Below are 21,241 nucleotides of genomic sequence, written 5' to 3'. Positions count from 1 at the left end.
AGAGCATCAATCTACCCATGACGAGGGAGTCGAGTTAGTGACAGCGTGACAAGATGGGAACGTTAATGGTATGCCATCTCAGCTTAGCTGTAATGTTGTCTAACCGATGACTTCTTTCAGTTGGTACATTCAGATTTAGAGTTTTTAAAATGTATTTTACAGATTGTTAACACTAGAAGGCGTCTGGCTCCATCACATTCAGTAAACACAGACATTTCTCGAGGTGATATCTCAAATGATCTCAAACCTGGGCATCCTATACCAAAAGGAGCATTACAGGTCAGAGGATCTAATTGGGGTGAATATATATAACCGACTTGTTGAGACAGACAACAATGCTTTACGTTTAAATACATTCATGAGAACTGCGAGACATTATGCAGCAGGATTCTTCACGCAAGGCTGTTTCTGTGTTTTGAGGAAGAGAGAAACAATACAAGCTTTCCAACTCATTCTTTTTTTGTTAATTGAATATCATATGAAGTGTAAAATAGAAAGGAGTCTGTAATTTGAGATTCACTTAAACGCAAGATTCGATTTCCCTTAATTTAATAATGCTCAAAAATGTATCCTCATAAGTGATTCTATGCATTATTGAGTATGACAGCACCAAACAAGGAAACGATGGGTCTGAACACTCACTTCACAATATCGGAGAGAGCTAAAAATGTCATTTTCATCATTCATATTTTAAATTAACTTTTAGAAGCATTGCCTCTGCTGGTCTCCAATCCAAGAAGCCTTTTCTGTTTTATTAACTGTTCAAATGTCAGCCTGGAGACAGCCACAATCACACACTCGCCATAATAAAATTAATATCGCTCTTGTCAGGCTTTGGTTCTCATTTCAAAATAAATATTACCCATCACACTACATAAGTTATGTGAAAATAAACCTCAGCTTGATGGACAGCTGGACTGCCTTTTGCCGACTTCCATCTTCTACCACATCCAACCTAAAAGTTTTTTGTGTGCGTGTATGTGAATGGATTTGCTTGTAGGTACATTCATGTGTGGGTGAATGCCAATGGCAGGCCTGCTCAGCCAGGTATAAAAACAGTCATCCAGACAGACTGGGGCTCGGGGTCAGAGTCAGCCATGTCAAAACACAAACTGGCTCAGTCTGTTGAATCAGAGGAGAGATCATAATGCCACACTGCATCATCTGGCCTGAAGCGCCAAAGCGCAAACCCATCCCCCAGTATGAAAACTAACAACAACGTCTGAGGTAGTAAATAACTAAGCTTAACAGAGATTAGCATCCAAAATTTGACCTATTTAAAAGTTAGTTTTGAGGTTTACAATTATTCATAGGGAAATACAAACAACAGCTTAAACAATTACACAGTTAATGCAAGTGAGTTTAATTTTTAAGAATTTTTTTCTAGTTTTATTTGTTTTATATGACAGTAAAAAGAATACATTTAATGTCTGAACTGAATGGATGGTAATCAGGTATAGTCAAAATAAGATTATTTCCATATGCAGTAGTTCATATTTGGTGGTATAGCTCTTTTCTTGGATCTTCCTACCTTCCCAATGTATATAAACAAGAATGCTTGAAGGCAGCAGTAAGACAACAGATATGACTGAGTAAGACACAGTATGAAAGGTGGAGCTGGACTGGATGTGGGTTTCAAAGTGGCTTGAAATGTTCAACAACAGTGAGCAGACTAAAAGAACTTGAATAGCAAACTTTATCAGCTGAGCTATCAGCTGCTGTGGGTGGCATCAGATCAGTTGTGACCTGCCTGAACTAACGGCATCTTTGATGTAACGGTGTTACCTTAAATGTTTGGAGAAAAACACATTTTTTTACATTACGCACATCACTGATGATGTTAGGCTGGAGCGTATGTTACCGTGTATCCCATCTGCATCTGAATAAGCAGGAAAATAAACTGAAAATCAAGACACTTATTCATTATTGCAGCCCTGTAAATATGCAGCTTTCTGTCGCCTGATGCTGTATCAGTTTATACAATAAAGTCTTTTGTTGGTTTCACTGTTGTTCGAATCCCCCAACTAAACAATTGTTATGTGAGAAACCTAACTCCTCACTAAGTGCGTCTGCAACACAACAGGCCCGGACTTGTGCAGATGATGAGGTCATAAACAGAGCGGCGAAACAAAGAGGGAACCAACAGATCTGTATCAAAATTTCAGAGGTATAACCACAATTTGTGACGCATCACTGGCATAGCGCACACAATTGCAGACACAGACCAGAGTGCAACGGAGCAGAGAACAGCTAGTCCTTGAACAAAGGAAGAAAGTTAGCAGAGGAGAATGCTCCATTTTTACTTTTTATTGACCAATTTGCTGCACAGGCAGGCTAAAAGCCTGTCAGCAACACCTGCTTTCATGAACACAGAGTAGTGATAATTGCACTCACGCTTAATGCGTGCTATATACAGAACTGACAGTGCAAACAACTATATGATTTAAAGTTTGTTTCAAATGTGGGTAAATCAAAGATGTTGACGCATCCCAGTGTGAAAAAACAAATCCTCAAAGCTCTCACATACAGTAAGCAAACAAAAGGGAAGCAGCAGCAGCAGCAATGATGTCAAATTAGATTTTGCTCTCTTTTTATCCACACTGTTAAAACTATTTCAAAGGCTTAGTCTTTTACCTTAGAAACAAACTTTTATGTTGCTAGCTTTTATGTTGTCTCTAAAACAAAACAAATGCCCTAGAAATTTTAAACCTGTTCTGCCTAATTATGGTTACTTAGTTTGCAACAGCTTTGTAATGTGGTTTTTTTTTTCTCCTTTTAAAATACTGGGCAGTTTCATCTCTACAGCTTGAATGCTAAGGTTTTTCTCCATCCACAGACACTGTGCAAGCTTGGATTTTAAATAATTTTATATAATTAATTTAAAAACAGCCACTTCACGAAAGTATGTTTCATATTTAAATAAGTCTAAATTAGATGTTGATGGTCATTGTCGCTGATGGTGTTTAATCCTTAAACACCTCAAGAAAGCTTTCAGCATTCTCAATTACTGTCACCCATAATGCAGAGGTACATGATTATGCTTTTAATCCAGTTCAGCTTTTATCACACCATTAAATATCTCTATCAGTCTATATGTACATGTTACAGACAGACAGACATTAATAGATAGATACAACGATTGATACATAGAAATTCATATTAACAAACTATATAAAGAAGAAAGTAAAGCATTTTTAAATGTCAGTGTTTTATGTGTCAGGGCCTAGTAAAAATAACCTCTCTATTATTTTGACTTTTAAAACTATAGCTATTGTACTCTGTTTCAAATGCTTAGAGAGTGTTGAAATAAGAGGTGATGCAAGACAGTGGTAAACATCCCCATGTCCTCAGTTGCTGGATATACAGTTTATAATACACAAAAAACTCCCAGTTTAATATTTGATGCTTCGATTTGTTCAGTTATATATATATTTTTAATTATTTGTATCCTAACTTTTGCAGAAACAGAATTGGTCTTATAAATGGGTTTAAACATCCTTATCGGTGTGTTGTGGTCATCTACAAGTTCAATCCTACAAATTTTCTTCACATTTACAATAAAAAGAGAAAAGAGAAAAATATTTCAGTGTTATTTCCCTGCAAATCTGACAGAGCTCCTCCAGCAGCAGCTGCTATTATTCTTACAAACTGCTACAAAGTCACATTTTTGACAGCGGTTGGTTAGAGAGCCTGAAAAACACAACGAGCTCAATGTTAATCAGCACAAGCCACTCTTGATTTTAGTTTGTTAATCAACTGTGAAACGTGTTCTATATATAATCTAATACAAACACCCTTGTCTTCCTACTTCTTTCTGCATACAGTGAGGGAAGTGGCATTACAGACAATGCCAGCCAAACTGGTTGCATGAATTGTGGAAAATGTAAATCATTAATGGCTGATGCATTAAGATACGTTTTTAGGATGAATTACAACTTATTGTAGAATCAGAATTCTTCATCTCAAATGCTTAAAAATCACCACATGGCTGTGTTGATGGTACGGTTACTAGAATGGGAGCACCTGCCCCCCTCATACCAGTACCAAAACTGTATATTATACAATAGCCTTAACCACAGCTGTTAACAACCATCGGCCATCTGTCCTTCCTCTGATGCCCTTCATCAGCCAGTCAGGATGACCGTGCAAAGCTGTCTGTAATCAGATTAGGCAGTGACTGGGTAACTGGGCCTTTCACATCCACCCATCATTCCATCCCACTGTTAACAACATCTGCGTCATGTGGAGCACCACGTGCATGCTGCGAAAGAGACAAATTAAAGTGCCAATGGGTGTGTGTGCATGTACACAGAGAACCAAAGTAAAGCAGATCTCCATTAACAGGTCCAGTGTTGTTGCTTTCACTGTTCATGACTTGATAAAACACATGCACACGCAAACACACACACAGACACTTACACGAGCATGCTTCAGTCTTCCCTGCCTTTGCAGTTGTAATCCAGGTAGCTGGCAAGCTGCCATCTTTGCTTTGATTAGGTAGCAGAGGTGCAACTTGAAAAATGGGATAAAACTCCTTTGGAAAAACAGGATTTTTTTTCCCATCCAGATGGCTGGTTAAGCATTTCAGCAACAACAACCATCTAATTAGCCCAGTGATTACTTATGTGATCAGAATGAACACAGGGGAGACACAAAATGAGACTATACATCAATTAAAAACCAAACAGCAAGGATGGGCAAGACAAACGTATTTTGCAGTATCACTGCAGTTTAATAATACTGTCTTCAGTGATGTACTTTTTATTCAGGGCCTTAAAATTATACTGAGGTAACAATAAATAATTTGTGGTGATAAGCAGTTGTGAGGAGATTATATCCAGACAAACAGTGGTATTACAAGGGTAAGCCTAAATAACAGTCTTACAAATGATTGCATTCTATGGTAAATTATGATCATATTTATTACCCAGTCTGATCTGAAATCTAAGAGAAGAGAAGAGAAGAGAGTGGTCCCCAGCTTTAACGTAATTTATCTCCATATAATTACTGAATCAGAATCTAACAGGTCTAATCTAACATCTTCACTTTCTGGGGCAGTATGTTACAGAGAAAGCAACACTGAGTCAAAGACGAACAGAATGCACTTAGATTATCTCACTCTTGACAGAGAAGCACAAGATATGGTGCATTCTGATGATTAGGTGTGCTGAGATAACCCTGAGACACAGAGCGCCTCTTGCTGTGAACCCTCTGGGAGCCGACATGTGCACACTTCACCTGGTAAAGGGCTCTACAGCCACTCAGATACTGCCTGCCATGGCCTGGCCTGATCCATCCTGTTTCAACACTAATGTCTCATTGGCATTCAGTCACACGCCTGCAGCGAGCAGCGAATGGAAAGCTTGGCACTAGCTCACCGCTATTAAGATTCTACAAAGCCAGCCGTTCCCCTGCCGCCACAAGCACACAGGGAATCACACAGCCAAGGAATAATAAAAGAGCTGGGGGAAGGATAAGCGTAACAGCTGGGCCGCCAGTCACACAGCCAAGATACAGAGACAGGAAAAGGATTTTGGTATAAAATTTAAAGCTCTGCTATTCATAAAGTTTACGGGGTCATCAGCTTGATCCTCAGACTGCAGTACTGGCTAATGAAAATTATATACTCCGAGTGGCCAAATCACCAGTGTAAACACGTAATCGCACTTTCCCCAGTCACCCCCTCCATCCCACCCACTGTCAGCTGCAAAACCATACCGTGACCACTTCATGATGAGCCATATTACTGGCAAGCCTCCCATCATGAGCCACAGAGAGAGCAACCCACTGGCTCATCACCCCTGCCTGTTTATGTCAGCCTATCAACATCTCCCCAGAATCATAAGCTACTTGCTAATCACCCTATGAAAGAGCAGACTAATTCAGATGTCAAGGCCCATTACCTGTGAGCAGTCTAGAGGTGACCTGAGCCCCTATCTTGCAGTGATAAAACCCCATTTTGAGGATAATGCACATTTGTATAATAGGAAGGTGGGAAGTGACACGTTGGCTAAATGTGCAATCACTGAGTGCAGCTGAAGGGGGTGCAGAGACAACTGCATGTAGCAATCATTGTTGCATAAAGATAACGTCCTTCACGCGCTGGGTCAGTCAGCGGCCGTATGGCTGCCGTGCCTCTGGTAAAATAAACGAGCCTCTCAGTCTGAGTGACTCCTCACCAGCCATCTCCTCTAATCTGCTGACACTGACAACGGCGATCCTCATGCAAAAGATGATCCAAGCCACCGTCACATCCAAACCTTTATGTTTTTTCCTCTAATTTAGTTTCACATTTGCAGGATGTGACTGATGTACTCAGAAAATAATAATAATTTTAGTGCTATCACATTACAAAAACTATCCTTTCAGGATTTATTTTAATTCCTGGTATTATCCTGTAACACATAGGTTTCTCTGGGTTCTAGGAGACAAAATAATAGCAGTGTTTTAGACCATTTTATGATATTATTAGGTAATGGTGCTGTCTAACAAGTATCTGTGCATTTACTGTATAAATAAACCACGGTTCATTCGGAAAAAGAGCAATGAATGACAGATTTCAATTTCATGTACCGTAGTAAATAAGGCTCATGGCCATAGTTATGGGGAAATAGGAGCAGAGAAAAGAGTTCTTTACAAAGCAGGCAGAAGGAACAGTGGGTAATGAGGCCAAATAGGATGCAGGTCAAAGCAAAAAATGACCATTTTTAGTGCCTATTATTCTTCGTCTACTCAGTCAGCAGTAAAGCCCAACTCCAATTGCAAATAATTTGTTACTATTGGGGCACAGAAAACACAACAGATATATAACGTGATTTTATAACCCCACAATAAATACATATTTATGGGGCCAGGATTAGAATTAGTCATTATATCGCTGTATGAGCGCTAACAGGCATTTAAGAAGACAACAGAGTCTTTAATTGGAACAGAGACTGAAGGCAGGGAGGAAGTGAAATCCCCCAGAACCTTACAAAGATAAAAAATATCCCAGAGGAAATTGTAGATACTGTAAACACCCAAATGCTATTTGTATGCTTTATGGCTTTATGACCGATGCTATTGTAAGCGACTGTAGCAAATTCAATTAGATACACAGTTATACAGTGTAGAAAATGCAACTTCTATGAATGTTTGCTCTTTTTTTCATACAGGATAGATTTGAGTGGAAGTAATCCTCTCTGTATTCCCTGCCCCTGTCTCTCCCAAACACATTAAACAGTGCTACTATGACCCTTGTCCACCACTCTCTGCTCGCTTGGTATTATATACAGTGGGGAAAATAATTCTTTGATTCCCTTGGAATTTTTAAGTTTTCTCCCTTACAAAGAAATGAACACTCATGAACAGATATCCTGTCTCATTCCACTAAAATGAAACATGACTTTTCATTTCTTTGTGTAGTCAAACTTACAAAATCAGCAAAGAATCAAAGAATTATTTCTCCCAAGACATAACTAAAATAGTTTTCTTCCATGTCAGCTAATATATTCAGGTGCAAAAAAGACAATTTAGACTCAATTCTTCAGAATGTATCAGTAACTTTGCCACAATACCCATTATACAGATGTGTATTTTAGTTAATGTTAATCTTTAACTGAAAGAAACCAATAATTCAAAGGTGGTTGTTTATAATTCTGATGAAATTAACTAGAAGTTACAGTTTATCAGCCACTTCAACCACCTCTGCATCTCTCAATACAAGCCTTACTGCAAAGATTTGTATACACACTGTACATTTCACATCCTGCACAGCAATCACCATGAAACACTCTTTATCACTGATCTCAAAACACAGAGTTCCAGCCTTAAACCATCTAATCAAGAGACCTGTTTGCGTTGAGATTGTTGCAGGTGCTAGTGGAAAGTGTTACAGAGCAGCACCAATTTGATTAAAGTGGGAATAATGAGAGGGCTGGAGACCAGGAGTCATGCTATGCCTTTTCACTGCATCCTCCAGCTTTACACTAATACCACAAGATGCCACGCACTTACACATGTACACGCACATGCACAGTGGAGTATCCCGCTCTGGTATAAATGAATTATTGAGGACTTTGAGTAGGGGTGGGAGCAACTTTACGCTTGTTTGTGTTGTAGTCACATTACGCCTCCTCCCACCGTCCCCTCGCCAGCTCCCCCCTCCTCCACTCCCACAAACACACTTTGAGACATGAGAGAGTGGGCCCTCATAGGATGCTATGGGATCTTGGCAGCTCTGCTTTGCAGTAACATTATTAGAAAAATGGTGCAATAGTGCTCTGATATTGCTCTTGATATCTTACATTGCCAAAAAACAAAACTACCATTTGGTTTGGATGCAGAAAAAACACATTTGCCAAAACTTCTTGTGATTAGAGACATTAATTTACCTCATATAATTTAAATAATTTTCAAAAAGATATGTGCATGCCCTTTAATGTCCAAAAAGTTGATTCTGTTCATCTGGACATAGCATTTTCAGTGGGAGAAACGTTTCGTCACTCATCCAAGTTACATCTTCAGTCTCAGCTGACTGCAGGTTTCCCCAATCTTATAAACAGTACATTTGCATAATGACTGAAACCAGCCCACTGAAGGAACAATGGGCTGGGAGGTCACCTTCATCCTAATTATGCAAATTCTCATGACCATTGATCAACAACCACTGATCAAAGACCACTGATCAATGGCCATGAGTACCATTCACAGAGAGTTGGGGAATGGCTGCAATCACAGCATTGTAAGATGGTGAAAGATGTACTCTTAGGCCCCCTCCTCTCTGAAGAAGTCACTTGGATGAGTAACCAAACGTTTCTCCCACTGAAAACGCTACGTCCAGATCAACACAATCAACTTTTGGAGATTTACTTACCTGGATGATTGAGAATGCATCAAGATGCCCTTTAATGATTGAGAAATGTAAAACTAGAACACATCTACAGCATCATCATTTTAGATGTTGCTTTTTTAAGTTTAGTTTAAATAACTTTATTTTATGTTGGAAACTTCATTAATTTCTTCTCCCTAACAGGGTCTCACATTTCTTGGTGTTAAGTCTTTAGGGAAAAATATGAATATGAGGACAAATTCAGTGTTTCTGTAAAAAGTACCTATTTAGGCTTTTAGTGAGAGAGTCTTACTAAATTTAGGGATATATATTCCATATATAGTGGCACACGTGTTCACAGTCCACACGGGGGAGGGTGGCACACCCACAAGCTAGCAGCCTCAGTACGAGCCAAGGATCAAAGCAGTAAAGAGGAAAATTATAGAGTCGAATGAAAAAGAGAAAGGAATCAATGTCATGTTGTCTGGTGAATTTTTTTTAAACATACTGGAAAACTGTATTACTGACATTTGTTTTGTTATATAAATCTGTTGTGCCTGCTTTTGTTTGGGAATGTAAAAAAAATATGCCAGTTAAAGGTTAGTGTATAAAAACTTGTGTTGAGTTAATTATTTGTGCCTTCTTCCAAAAGCAGAGCACTTTATTTTCAGCTATTTCAGTGAGAGAAGAGCCTGTAACTTGTGGGAAAACTAAAGATTTTAATTTCTTTTATCATAAAATAATATTTTCCATTAAGAAAAAAGTTATTTTTTTCTTTAGGCTGTGAGTTTTAGTTCTTAAAAAGAAAAATCGAATCTGCAAAATCGGTACTGGCAGGACAAACTGTAAAAAGAAAAAAGAAAAAAAGGAATTGGCTAAGAAAATTGTAATAGGTGCATCTCTAAAATTAATGCACATCATTGTAATCTGAATTTACAAAAACACATCTCTCTCTCTCAGCCTGTCTCTTTCTCTCTGCATGAGTGCTTGCGTGAGGTAAGACAGCAGCACTTCACTACAAACTTGACAGCTGCCTTAGGCACATACGGGAGATGGTTGATGAGAGTCACAAAGGACAAACAAGCTGTATATCAGCAAAGTGCCTTGTATGATGATATAGTGTAAAAGGCCAAACGATACAAAAAGCAGGAATGGGTTCAAAAACAAAAATATTAATTGAACGAAAATAGACTTAGATAAGAATTTAAAATAGTTTGGGCAAATTTGAAAGATTATGTCTTAAAGCTTCACCTATTTGTACAACATTTTAAGAGACAAAACTCTTATAGAAATATATCCATCTTACGCAAAAGTGAAGAGGGAAAGTAAGTACAGAGGCAGCAATAGAAATTAATGAGGCATTAATGAGGCGAGGTTAGAAGGTTGACAATATTCAAGGCTGGAGCAGCACTCCTGCTAATTGTCATACGCAGGTGCTGTTGCAACTGTCTTGTATTTATTGTTTGGTTGTCTTGCTCAAATGTCCCTGTGCAGCACCAACAGAACCACGCTAGCTGATAAACATGGTGATATGCTCGCAGCATAGTGGTATTAAAACAACAGGATGGCTTGAGAAAAAATTGTTTGCTGCTGTGCTTCTCACTGGTAGAGGTTAAGTATCGCAAGTGTCAGATCATCAGCATCTGATTGGAGTAAGCTTTAAAGGGTTCTTTGTCTTATATACCTTTAAATAACATTTAAATTAGATTAGTCTCTCTGTCAAAACCACTTTTCTTAACTTGCGTTAAACACCATGCACAAGTGGATGGTGTTTAACCTTATTATACATAAGGGTGGTTATTGCTATAGCATTTTAAACACAGACCCCACATGGTCAGCTGTTTAGGTTCAAACTAATATCATATACATTTCAACAACAATGTGATGGTTTGTCATGGCTGGCATTTTCAACCTGCTAACTTTGGCAATCACCTGACTTTGCCTCTAGAACAAGGTCCAATGTTTTTTTAAACGTTAGTATCTTAATTTGTATAAGATGGTATAGCACAAAAACTGTAGGAACCAATAATTTCATCTCCCTCAGGATGCAGTGTAAAAATTGATTCTTTAAGCTTTCGTCTAGCTGATTTTTTCTCTTGAGTTTAAACCTCTCTCCCCCAACAAGAAAAAGCTTGTGCATTTAACTTAGAACAGGTGTTATTGCAGTGGTGTTTGTGACAATAAATACACTATTTGTGAACCCATGCATCCATCCATTCATTCAACCATCCATCCACCCATCCATCCACTGGCAGCAGGTTAAGCAGGGTATTCCAAACATTCTCCCCTGCCAGTTCCTCTCGAAGGATCCCTGAGCATTCCCAGGTCAAGCGGTTCTGGGTCTACTCCAGGGTTTCCTCCCAGTTTAGCGTACATGGAAAACCTCAAAAGGGAAGCACTAAGGAGGTATCCTAACCAGATCCCTGAACCACTTCAGCTGTCTTCTGTTGACATGCAGGAGCAGCATCTCTAGAGATGTTTGATCTCTGTGACATTAAAGAAGCGTATCAACCAAAACAGCCGTACAGTGTCCAGCATCTCAGGGTGAATCTCATCCAGTCATAGTGTCTTACTCCCAGGGAGCTTTTAAACTACCCCGGTGACCTCTGCCTCCTCCACATCAGACATTTTGGCAGGATGTACGAGTTCCTCAAAGTGCTCTTTCCATGGCCCAACAATATTCCAGTCTAGGTTAGCAGTTCTCCTCCCCAACTGAACATGCCCTAAGCCAAGCCCTGTTTAACCTTCCTGAGTTGTTGGCTTGTTTATGGCCTGCTAAATATGCTCCTCCACAGTCTCCACCAAACTCCTACCACACCCAAGTTTTTGCTTTCGCAACTCCTGAGGATGCAACCCTTTTGGCTGATGCTTCAAGAAATCCCCCCAGGCCAACCAAGCCAGTAAAACTTTCTTCTTCAACCTGACGGCCTCCTCACCACCCGCGTGCACCAGCAGGTCCTTGGTACCTCAGGATGACCTTAGAACAACAGGTCTTGCCAGCAGCCTCAGTAATGGATATTTTAAACATTGCCCATTTGGATACTAAGTCCCTACCCACCTCCAAGATGTCATAGAAATCCTTCCAAATATGGGAGATAAAGACCATACAGGCAGGGACCTGCACCACAAGTTCCCAGTTTGAGTTTTTCAAGTCTATCTAACAACCTTTCCCACCATCTGGACCAACTCACCACTATGCAGTGATCACCTGACAGCTCCACTCCTCTTTTCAGTGTTTAAGACATACAGCTTTGGTTCAGATGACACAACAGCAAAGTCGATCACTGAACTTTATCCTACAGTGCTAATGGTATCAAGCAGATTTCTGAGCCACTTTATGCTTGATCATGGTGTTTGCTATATTCACCAATACCTAGCATAGAAGTCTGATAACAACATAGTGACTGGAGATCACTCTTTTAATAGAATCATATCAATAGTGAAAAGATTCAGCTCCATGACAACTGAGCAACATCAAGAAGATTTTATAGCCGTTTTTACACATGTAATAACAACTCCATTTGGATCAGAAATTGAACAGTCTTTTGCCTGTCAGCTCCTTAGTACAAAGTCTGTGTGATGTCCGACTGCACCCATGTGGCAATTGCACAGGTAATTGTCCAGTGAATTCACAGCAAGTGGACAGTGTTTCCTTCCTCCTGCCCTATTCTATCCAAGCAGCACCCTGACCTTACCAAACTAAATACTTCCTGTAGTGAGAAATCCTTTGAAAGAGCCTATTTCCAGTTATGTGCTACAACTGAGAAAGGGCAACTTCAGACATATTCCCAACCCTATTCTCCCAATGATGTCAGATATTTATTGTATATAGTTAAAAGAAAAGCTATGGTAGTAGCTAAAAGCTGAGTTCGGCTTAGTTTGTCCATAGTAGGTTTTAAAAAACTTTCTCTAAGTAACAAAACCCTATTTTAGCTTTGTATTTCCATGTAGCATTTCAGACTTTCCAAGTCAATTCAGAACAGAATGAGAATCAAAGTGAACATTATGCCGGCTTTTGTTGTCGTTACAGTTATGTCGCCATTGTTCAGTTGTGAATGAAAAATCTATGTGCTGTTACCACACAGTCATATATGGCAACAATAAAAACATACACTGTGATAATAACCTTTATAGACTCTCTAGAGGAGTGATTTTTATATTTCATTTAAAAGAACTGAAAACCATGGAAACCTGTAAAGTCAGGGGAAAAAACAAGAACTGAAACATTACAGCCTGCTTTAGAAAACAGCAGTAATTAGGTACAAACATGAAACATACTATAGAAAACCACAGGTAAGGTTCTTTAAGCCCATCCATTTGAGGATAGTAGATCTGTGATGTTTTTAATAAATTCAGAAGGAGCCAGCAGGCTGGCTGATGCAATATTATGCTTATATCTCATATAAGTGTCCAGCAGAGATTTGTGCAGTTTCATTTTCTATAATCTATCATCTGCATTACCTCCATTTTAAATTATTAATGAGGTCAATGAAAATTCATCAGTGCCTACAGTTTATTGCATGTATCAGCACAACTTTTTCCTCATTAATTCTTTTCAGCCAACTAACGCCAACGTGATTAAGAATATTTATTTCCAATAAACAATACAGTCAGGTATTTATTTGAGATCCTAAAGCAGGTTGCACAAAGTATACAAAGCAAAACAACAGGAGCAATGAAAATCACGATAGAAGTTTAGAAAGTAATGAAATAATCACCAAAGCGTTGATCATCCAATAACAGATCACCAAGATCAGTTCCCAAGCCAAAGCAGATTAAAAACACAGCTGATGTCTTACTGAATCTGCATAAAAACACTCATAATCAGTTTCAACTCAGTAAGAAAGTGCTATTTCAGCCTTAAATTACGTTGTTACATGTCCTGTTCCAAAGGAGCGGTGTGCACAGTGGCTCTCTGGCTTCATTCAGCTGATTGTCAGAAACATATCTGAGGCAAGAACAGATGTCTCCAGTTATTTGACCAGGCTCTCTGGACTGATGTATTCCCACTCTCACTCAATCCCTCATTTTTTGCAGCCAACTGCAAATCTCTTTGCAACGACAAAGCATCGCCTGTCAGGAAGATGATTCCATTGAGAGGCACTTTCTGATATGAGAGGTGCATTAATGTGATTAACCCACACTCATTATTGCTGCTTGATACAGGGGCTTAGGGGCTCATGTCACTGTGTATTTTTCTCTATTGGCATCAACAGCAGGTAAATGGAAAATGCTACTGTATGAGTAGAATCAGGTAAATCAAACTGTGATCAAGAGCAGGCAACAAAGTGTTATCAATAGCAGAATTACTGCAGCTTTGTACAAACTCAATTATGTAATTTGGGTTCAAAATTGAAAGACAATAAAGAACAAAATTAGCCTCTGAAACTCTGCAGCTTACAGGAACAGATGAATTAAGCTATTTTGCAGATGTGATATGTCCCATTATCAGAGGAACAATTAAAAAATATTGAAATCAATTAAGATAAAATGAATATCATTTCCAAATCAAAATAATGTTATTCACACACCCCAGAGATGTTTGAGTATTTCACTCAATTACCATTTCATTCAAATAAACCTGTAATTTGGTGACTACTGTTAGATTGCATGACTATATGTATTACGTTTTCCGTCTCCAACTGACGTAGACGAAGAAGAACCAGGGTGCATCAATTTTAAAGCAAGGCCTTGTTTACATGCGTTTCATACATTCACATAGCTAATCTTAGTATTATAAGACAAATGAAGGCTTGTTGCACTAGCTCCACTGTGTACTCCAATGTGAAATTATTCATTTGATGCCAGTCATCATCTATTCGGCTGCACAAAAATGGTTACAGGTTGCAAGTATGTTTGATTGCACAGTGACTGAAGCTGCAAACATATAGGAGGCACAGCAGAAAATAACTGTGCAGCGGAAAGGGAATTCTGGGATGCCAATCATAAAGCTTTTCATCAGACATCTTTTCCGCGCTTTAGCTGGGGGTACGGGCAAAAATAGATTCCTGTTCTGAGCGCAAAGCTTCTAATAAAGGCATCTCCTAGCTTAATCAAAGATACCAAATGGGCACATCCAGCTTGTGGCATGTTGTTAAGCCTTAGAAAAGGCATAGTATGAACTTTGTTATTGTAATACCAAAAGGCTATGCATGTGAGGATGTATGTGAAAGAGACTTCTAGGCAGCCTCTAGAGAATATACTATAATGCACCAGAGCAAGCTATAGAAGACTACTTGAAATAGTTTCTACAACTCTTTCAGCTCACATTCACTTTTCGATCAAAGGCTAAGCGAGACAAATCCCCCCACAGACGAGGGGTATGTCTCCCCTCTATCATTTCTCGCATCTCCCCTCTATCATTTCCTCAAATTCCCATTTCTGTCTTTGCACCTCTGTCTTCCCTCCTCACTCTGCCCCACATGTCAGCTTTGTAGGATGCCCATCAGCTCCAGAGGGCAAGACAGGAAGAGCACAAGAAGAAACTGGGAAGAGTATAGTAGAACATCTGGTAGTCCCAGGGACTCTGTCCACTATTAAAGTGGCTTAGTGGGCTTGCTAGTAACAGCTGATCTAGGCCTATTTCCTCCATCAGAGTGGAGAAAATCCACTCGCTAACTCAATTATGTAAGAGATGTGAATTAAACATGAAGCTACCTCATAGGAATGTATACACACAACACAGATGTGCACAGATACATAATACGTAACCATACAATATAAGAATCCCATCTGTATGCTGATGCCGGGGGGCTTTGTGAGGTCTTCTTTGCTAAAGGAACAGTGAAGAGCATGTTAATGAATGAGCGTATGGGCATCTAGGTCAGACTTGTAAGGATGACAGTGAAGAAATATGTGACAAGGAATTTTGCCATCTTTGCCACCTATTACTTCCCTGTGAGCTTTAAAGACCAAAACAGCCTTGCGTGGGAGTCGAGCCTGGAGCAAAGGCAGAGCCGATTTTCTCCCCGTCTCCCTTCATGTCTCTCTCCTTTTGCTTTCCTCTCTCTCCCACTGTGTCTCTCTCTCCTGGCCTTGCTCTATCATTCCTTCAGGCCCTTTATTAATCATCCTTGGTTAGTGGGGCAGAGAGCATGGTGTAAGGAGCTCTGCAGAGTGTAAAGCCATGAAATACACACACCTTCATGTGCATTCACACTAACAGGCTCTGTATTCATAGATCTAGGCAGTTTTGCCTTTAATATTTTACTTATAAAAGATATAAAACATTATTAATTTAAAAATGCTGAAACACTTCTAAGGATGAAAACACTCACATGCGCACAGACACACCACAAGTTTGCATGTGCACACATACAGCTGATCTTCAGGGATTCTGGCCTGAGGTCCTGAGACTCAGCTGCTGCTGCTGATGTAACCTTTTCAACAGCCTTAGTAGTTGTTGTTTAGACATTCTAGCTCCAGCATGTAGTCAAAGTAAAGTCATCTCCCTCTAACTTAAAACCACAAAGCTGCCCCACCAGTGTCACGAAAACCCTTTACTTCAGGTTGGGTCAGAGCCACAGTGCAGCAACAGCAGCATTACCAAGCCATCCCAGCATTAAAGCAAGAGTTGGGATGTTGAAGCAATCATCCTTAGAAAGCTGGATGGGGAATGATGGGACAGTGGGATAAAACACAAAGCAGTTATCCACACCAACTTCTGTCCAACGGGCAGCAAATAAGCCTGAATAATGGGTGGCAGTAATTAGGCCTTCTTTCTATGCATGTAAGTGCACTTAGCTTAGAAGCTACTGGGCTGCATTCCATTATTACCATTATCACTATTTGCTCTCCCCGAGAAAGTGGTGGTCGAATTGGCCACTTAGATGCTCCGAGACAGTAGGAGATTTATAGTCTAAGTCTGGGCTGTCCTTTAAGAAGTGCAGAATTATTTAGCTGCGGGTAGACAGGGATAGACTAATATTTTTTCTTTACCTTTCTGATTTATTTTGAGGTGGTTAATAAATGTTTATATTGTAAGTACCAAAAGAATTTAAAAACTAGTTATATCAATGTTTGTGTAGTTGTGATGATCATCAATAATGAGTGCTGCATTACTTGGTGTACATACGCATGTGGGTAGTTAGGGTTAGTGTGTGTAACCTATCAAAACGCTCATCTTACAAAAACAGAAACTCGAGTTGCACACCAGCAGTAGCGATGAGGTTTGAAAGTAGTGGACGCACCTGGTTTGACGGTCTTTAAGCGAATCGGTTCCCGAAAGTGACGAATGACAGCCAGTGTGTCCCGGTTTGTAAGTCCACTGACAGGCGTCCCGTTCACCTCCAGCAGAACGTCTCCGTAGTAGGGAAGCTTCCCTACATGACACACCAGCACGTCCAGTTTCATTTGGCCCAGGTAGGGGAACTGTCCAAGCTCTGCTCCTCCGAGGACCTCCACCACGGAGCCAAAGTCTCCCAGGTTCCCCCATGACACGGCGCACTCCACCACTTTAGAGGACCAGTGTTTCTTCTTCTTCAGTGTTCTAGACATGGTTGTCCCCTTTTCAAATAACTAACAATCTAACTGGTAGGAGTCGCCTCGGCTTTTTGTTGTTAAATGAGCGCGAAGTGATGCGGCCTAATAAACCCTCGTGAGTTATTCTCGCGACCTGCAGGGAATTTCATCTTCTTGACATTTATGAGGCTTATCTTCACCCGTGAATTTGCCGCTGAGCTCTGTCATCCCACGGGCTTATGCTCCGGTGTGCGCACAGTTGCCTTGGTTTCAATAATTCCGAGCGCTTTTTGTGCGTAAAACAGGAGAGTTGACTGCAGCGATATGGTTAACCAGAAGATAATCAAGGTTTTATGCTTTCCATTGCTTCTCTGGAACCATATCCGCGCTTTCCTTCGTCTTGTAGAGGATCCTCAAAACGTGAAGTAGTAATAAAAATATAAACAGAGTATATTTTTACTTACTCGGCGATAGATCGTGGAGTGTCAGACGCTGAAATTTAGTGCGTCAATGAGAAATCCCTCATACCTGTGGGTAGGCTGAAAATAGACGGGCGGCAGCGCTTACCGGTTGGCGGTTTACGCTTTTGAGATCCAGCCCATGATGACTGAGCTGAAAGACATCTGCGAGCGTTTGTCTGCTACAGGTTTGAACACACCTGGCACCGTCAAGAGAGATGTTGCCAAGCTCCGAAACTCCCCTTTTACGCTCAACAGCAGCAGTGTTTTCTAGACTCTCAAGCTGGCTCCATCCTCTGGTGTGATGCGGTACAACATAAAATGGAAATTTAAAAAAAAAAAAAGAAAAAATGAGAACTGAACAACATAGGCTACTGTACCAGAGCAACAACGATTAGAGTAACCTGATGTCATCTTAGATCCTGAAAAAACGAACAAGTTCAGCTTATTTTCTATATAAAATGAGACTCGTGCTGTTGTATTTGGTGGAATAGGTGTGTCATATCGGACTAATTAAAATGCACAAGCATGTAATCCTAATATTAAGCATGCAAAATAAATTACATCTAATTGTGACCCTGCGTTCGTAATGAATGAGTTATGCTTGGGGAGGTAATTTTTGGTCTCCAAAATTAACGTCTACACTACGCCACCTACTGATGTAAACAGTTCTGCACCAGCACCTTTAGGTGCATTTTTCACAAAACACAAACTACAGGAGAGAGTAGACAAAGTAGACAAAGAACTGACAAAAATCAGAAAAACATGAAATGACTGATTTCATTTACTTGTAGAGGCAACAAAAACAGTATTACAGCACATCTTGTGGTATAAAAAAATCCTTTAAGTCATTTAGATTATTATCATATAAATAGCTCTGCTGCTGTAAACCTGACCTTTTACTCAAGAGAAAACTGCACTCCCACCTACATCCAGCCCCGCAGATTCCATCTTCAGAACATGGGTTTTGCATCATACGTTTACATAAAACTAGGTGTTTTGATATACACTATGAGAGAGTATAACACCTCCTTTGTCTTTAAATGTTGGATTTAAATAGACTGTATGTTGATAATACAGTGCAGGATGTTGCAGACGTGGTTTAGTGTAGGTGTAAAAGTACATTAAAGCTTGCATATGTTTCATTATTTCTGGGGATGAGTAGCTGTTGTTTCATGGCATATTGAAAACCTCTTCAAAACATCTTCAATACAGTGTGACAAATTTTGACAGTTTGGATGTGTCAAGTTTTTTTGTTTGGTTGGTTTTTTTTGCCTGTCCCGTTTGGCTCTTTTGCCATCCGAATTATTGTCTAAAGGCGAAGAAAGATGCCCAACGGATTTACTTTACCAAATGGACCATCCCAGCCTTGCCGTAATGGTCTATTTGATTCACCTTTTATTGTTTATTTTATTTTATTTTCACTTGCTAAATACGGGACAGATTTGACTGGGGAAAAGAAAGGGGAGAAAGAAAGAGGGAAAGAAAAACAGCGGGGAAGAGGAACGGTGATAAAGGGCAAAAAACAAAAGCAAACAAAACAAGCAGAAAAAAATACATATATCAATCACCTGGATCACCTGTTGAGAAAGAAAAAAGAGAAAACAAGCAAAAGAAAAAAAGAGCAACATAATAAACAACATCACGATGATATATGGGAATATAACAGTAAATACTAAATATTAAACATTATTGTGCAGCACGTAAGCTCGACAGCGCACAGTGTGCTTTGAGGTAGGAGCCAAAAAGGGTGTAGTTTGTGGGTGTGATCACCCGTCTGTACACCTGTGAGCATGAACACGCTTGTTTTAAAAGGTTCCTTCATGTAATGATCTTCTAGAGGGTGTGGGGGGCCACAGCCCCGTCCTCCAGGGCATGAAGCAGGTATGGAGGAGATCAAAACTCCAGACATCCAGAGGCCCTCAGAACACAAGAGACCAAGGAAGACCAACAGAGGGGCAGCCGCGCCACTGTCCCAGAAAGAGCTGAGGAGAGTCCCAGATGAGGGGTCACTCAGCAGCCGCGGAGCAGAAGCCGGGGGGGTTGCAGTGACATGCCCGTGAGCTCTGCCGGCAGCCAGCTGTGACAGAGTGAACGAGCCCCAGGCCGAGAGGCTGAGGGCACCCCACCCCCGAAGCGGCCCGAGCGAGCCCCAGGCTCCAGGCCCCGATAAGCAGCCACCAAGGAGTGAGCCGGTGTGTACCTGGACGCCCACCCCCGGACACAAAGAACCACCAACGCACCGATGTCTGAGAGCATCTGCCACTGGCAGGGGAAGTGGTGGTGGGGGGAGATACCTTAGAGGTCCTGAGATGTCCCCAGAGAGGTGGCGTCTGATACCCAACCTGACATATAGACACAGACATACAGGCACACACATACAGACATCCATTCCCATGGATATGTCAAGTTGACTAGTAGGACAGTGAAATGTTACTGCCATGTAAGGATGTCAGTAGAGTTCATTAACTGGATGACTGGAAGATGGGAACATACTGTACCATCAGTAGCACTTATGAATCTGTAGTTGTTTCTGTTCTCTGGATATGATCCATCAAGTCTGTGTTTAAATACACAGTTGCCACCCTGGACATTGTGTTGAGTAATTCACCGGCTACTAGGAGATGATTAACAGCATCTTTGATCAGGACCAGGGAGCGCAGCAGAAATCCAAACAACCTCTACACTTTAAAGGGATAAAGAACTGTCCATTTTAATTCCACTGTTTCCTGGGATTTTGCTAGATATATGCGGGTGGGGACAAAAAAAGAGGCCTTTTTCTTGAAGTCAGGCCTTATGACAAACTAACATTTTTAAAATCCCATATTAGCTGGCTTTGTGTTGGCTTGACATGACTAAATCCAGATTATAGATGTCGTGGCCTTCTAAATCGTTCCATGGTGTGCCCAGAAATCATGTCGTTTCTAAGACAGCTGTGCTGTAGTTATTTGTAACCAAAATTAAATCCTTCTAGCACATAATTAGATTTTTCTTCCAAGTTGCCTACTGTCAGAGTAAGGAAAAATACCATAACAACCAGTAGAAACTACTACTTGAAGTGGTTTTCATTGAAAATTAAATTGATGGGGTCAGATTAAAAAAAAATCACAATCAATGTCACATATTATTATGAATTCACATAAACCATTTCCAAAAGAGTCCTGAACACTATATTAAATGTAGATAAAAAAAAATAATCATCTCCTCTCACAGACAATGTAAAAAAAAAATGAAGTTGAAGTTATTTATTTTTCATTTTATTTATTTTTCATTTATAGTATTATTTGATTAGTTTATTAGTATTATTAGTTGCCATGGCAGTTACATTTTGAATCATTTTCCCTTTATTATTAATTTATATAGGATTTCAGCTACTTAACGGTTCTTTGTTTTATTTTTCCTTTCATAGTCCATCAATTTAAAACCTGAGCTGTGCCACTGTAAAGGTGCTGAAAGTGCTTTGATATTATCTTGCTAAAATAAGCAATCTTTCCTGAAAAGGATGGGATCATAT

General features: G+C 40.0%; 1 protein-coding gene across 3 annotated transcripts in view; it reads right to left on the bottom strand.

Moving 5' to 3' along the window:
- The window catches only part of magi3b (membrane associated guanylate kinase, WW and PDZ domain containing 3b), a 124,288-nt gene extending 106,277 nt beyond the window's left edge, over nt 1–18,011 (bottom strand). Inside the window, exon 1 of one of the 3 annotated variants that reach the window (XM_082534531.1) lies at nt 16,999–18,011. In XM_082534531.1, the coding sequence (XP_082390657.1) occupies nt 16,999–17,305 (307 nt within the window). In that variant the 5' untranslated portion in view covers nt 17,306–18,011. The remainder of the gene's footprint in view (nt 1–16,998) is intronic. The other 2 variants (XM_082534529.1, XM_082534530.1) reach the window with 2 other exon arrangements.
- Between the last annotated feature and the right edge of the window lie 3,230 nt (nt 18,012–21,241).

The sequence above is a fragment of the Aulonocara stuartgranti genome, assembly GCF_965226115.1.
Source record: "Aulonocara stuartgranti genome assembly, chromosome: 5".
Lineage (NCBI taxonomy): Eukaryota > Metazoa > Chordata > Actinopteri > Cichliformes > Cichlidae > Aulonocara > Aulonocara stuartgranti.
Note: the sequence above shows the minus strand (reverse complement) of the source record. Positions and strands in the feature narration are given on the sequence as shown.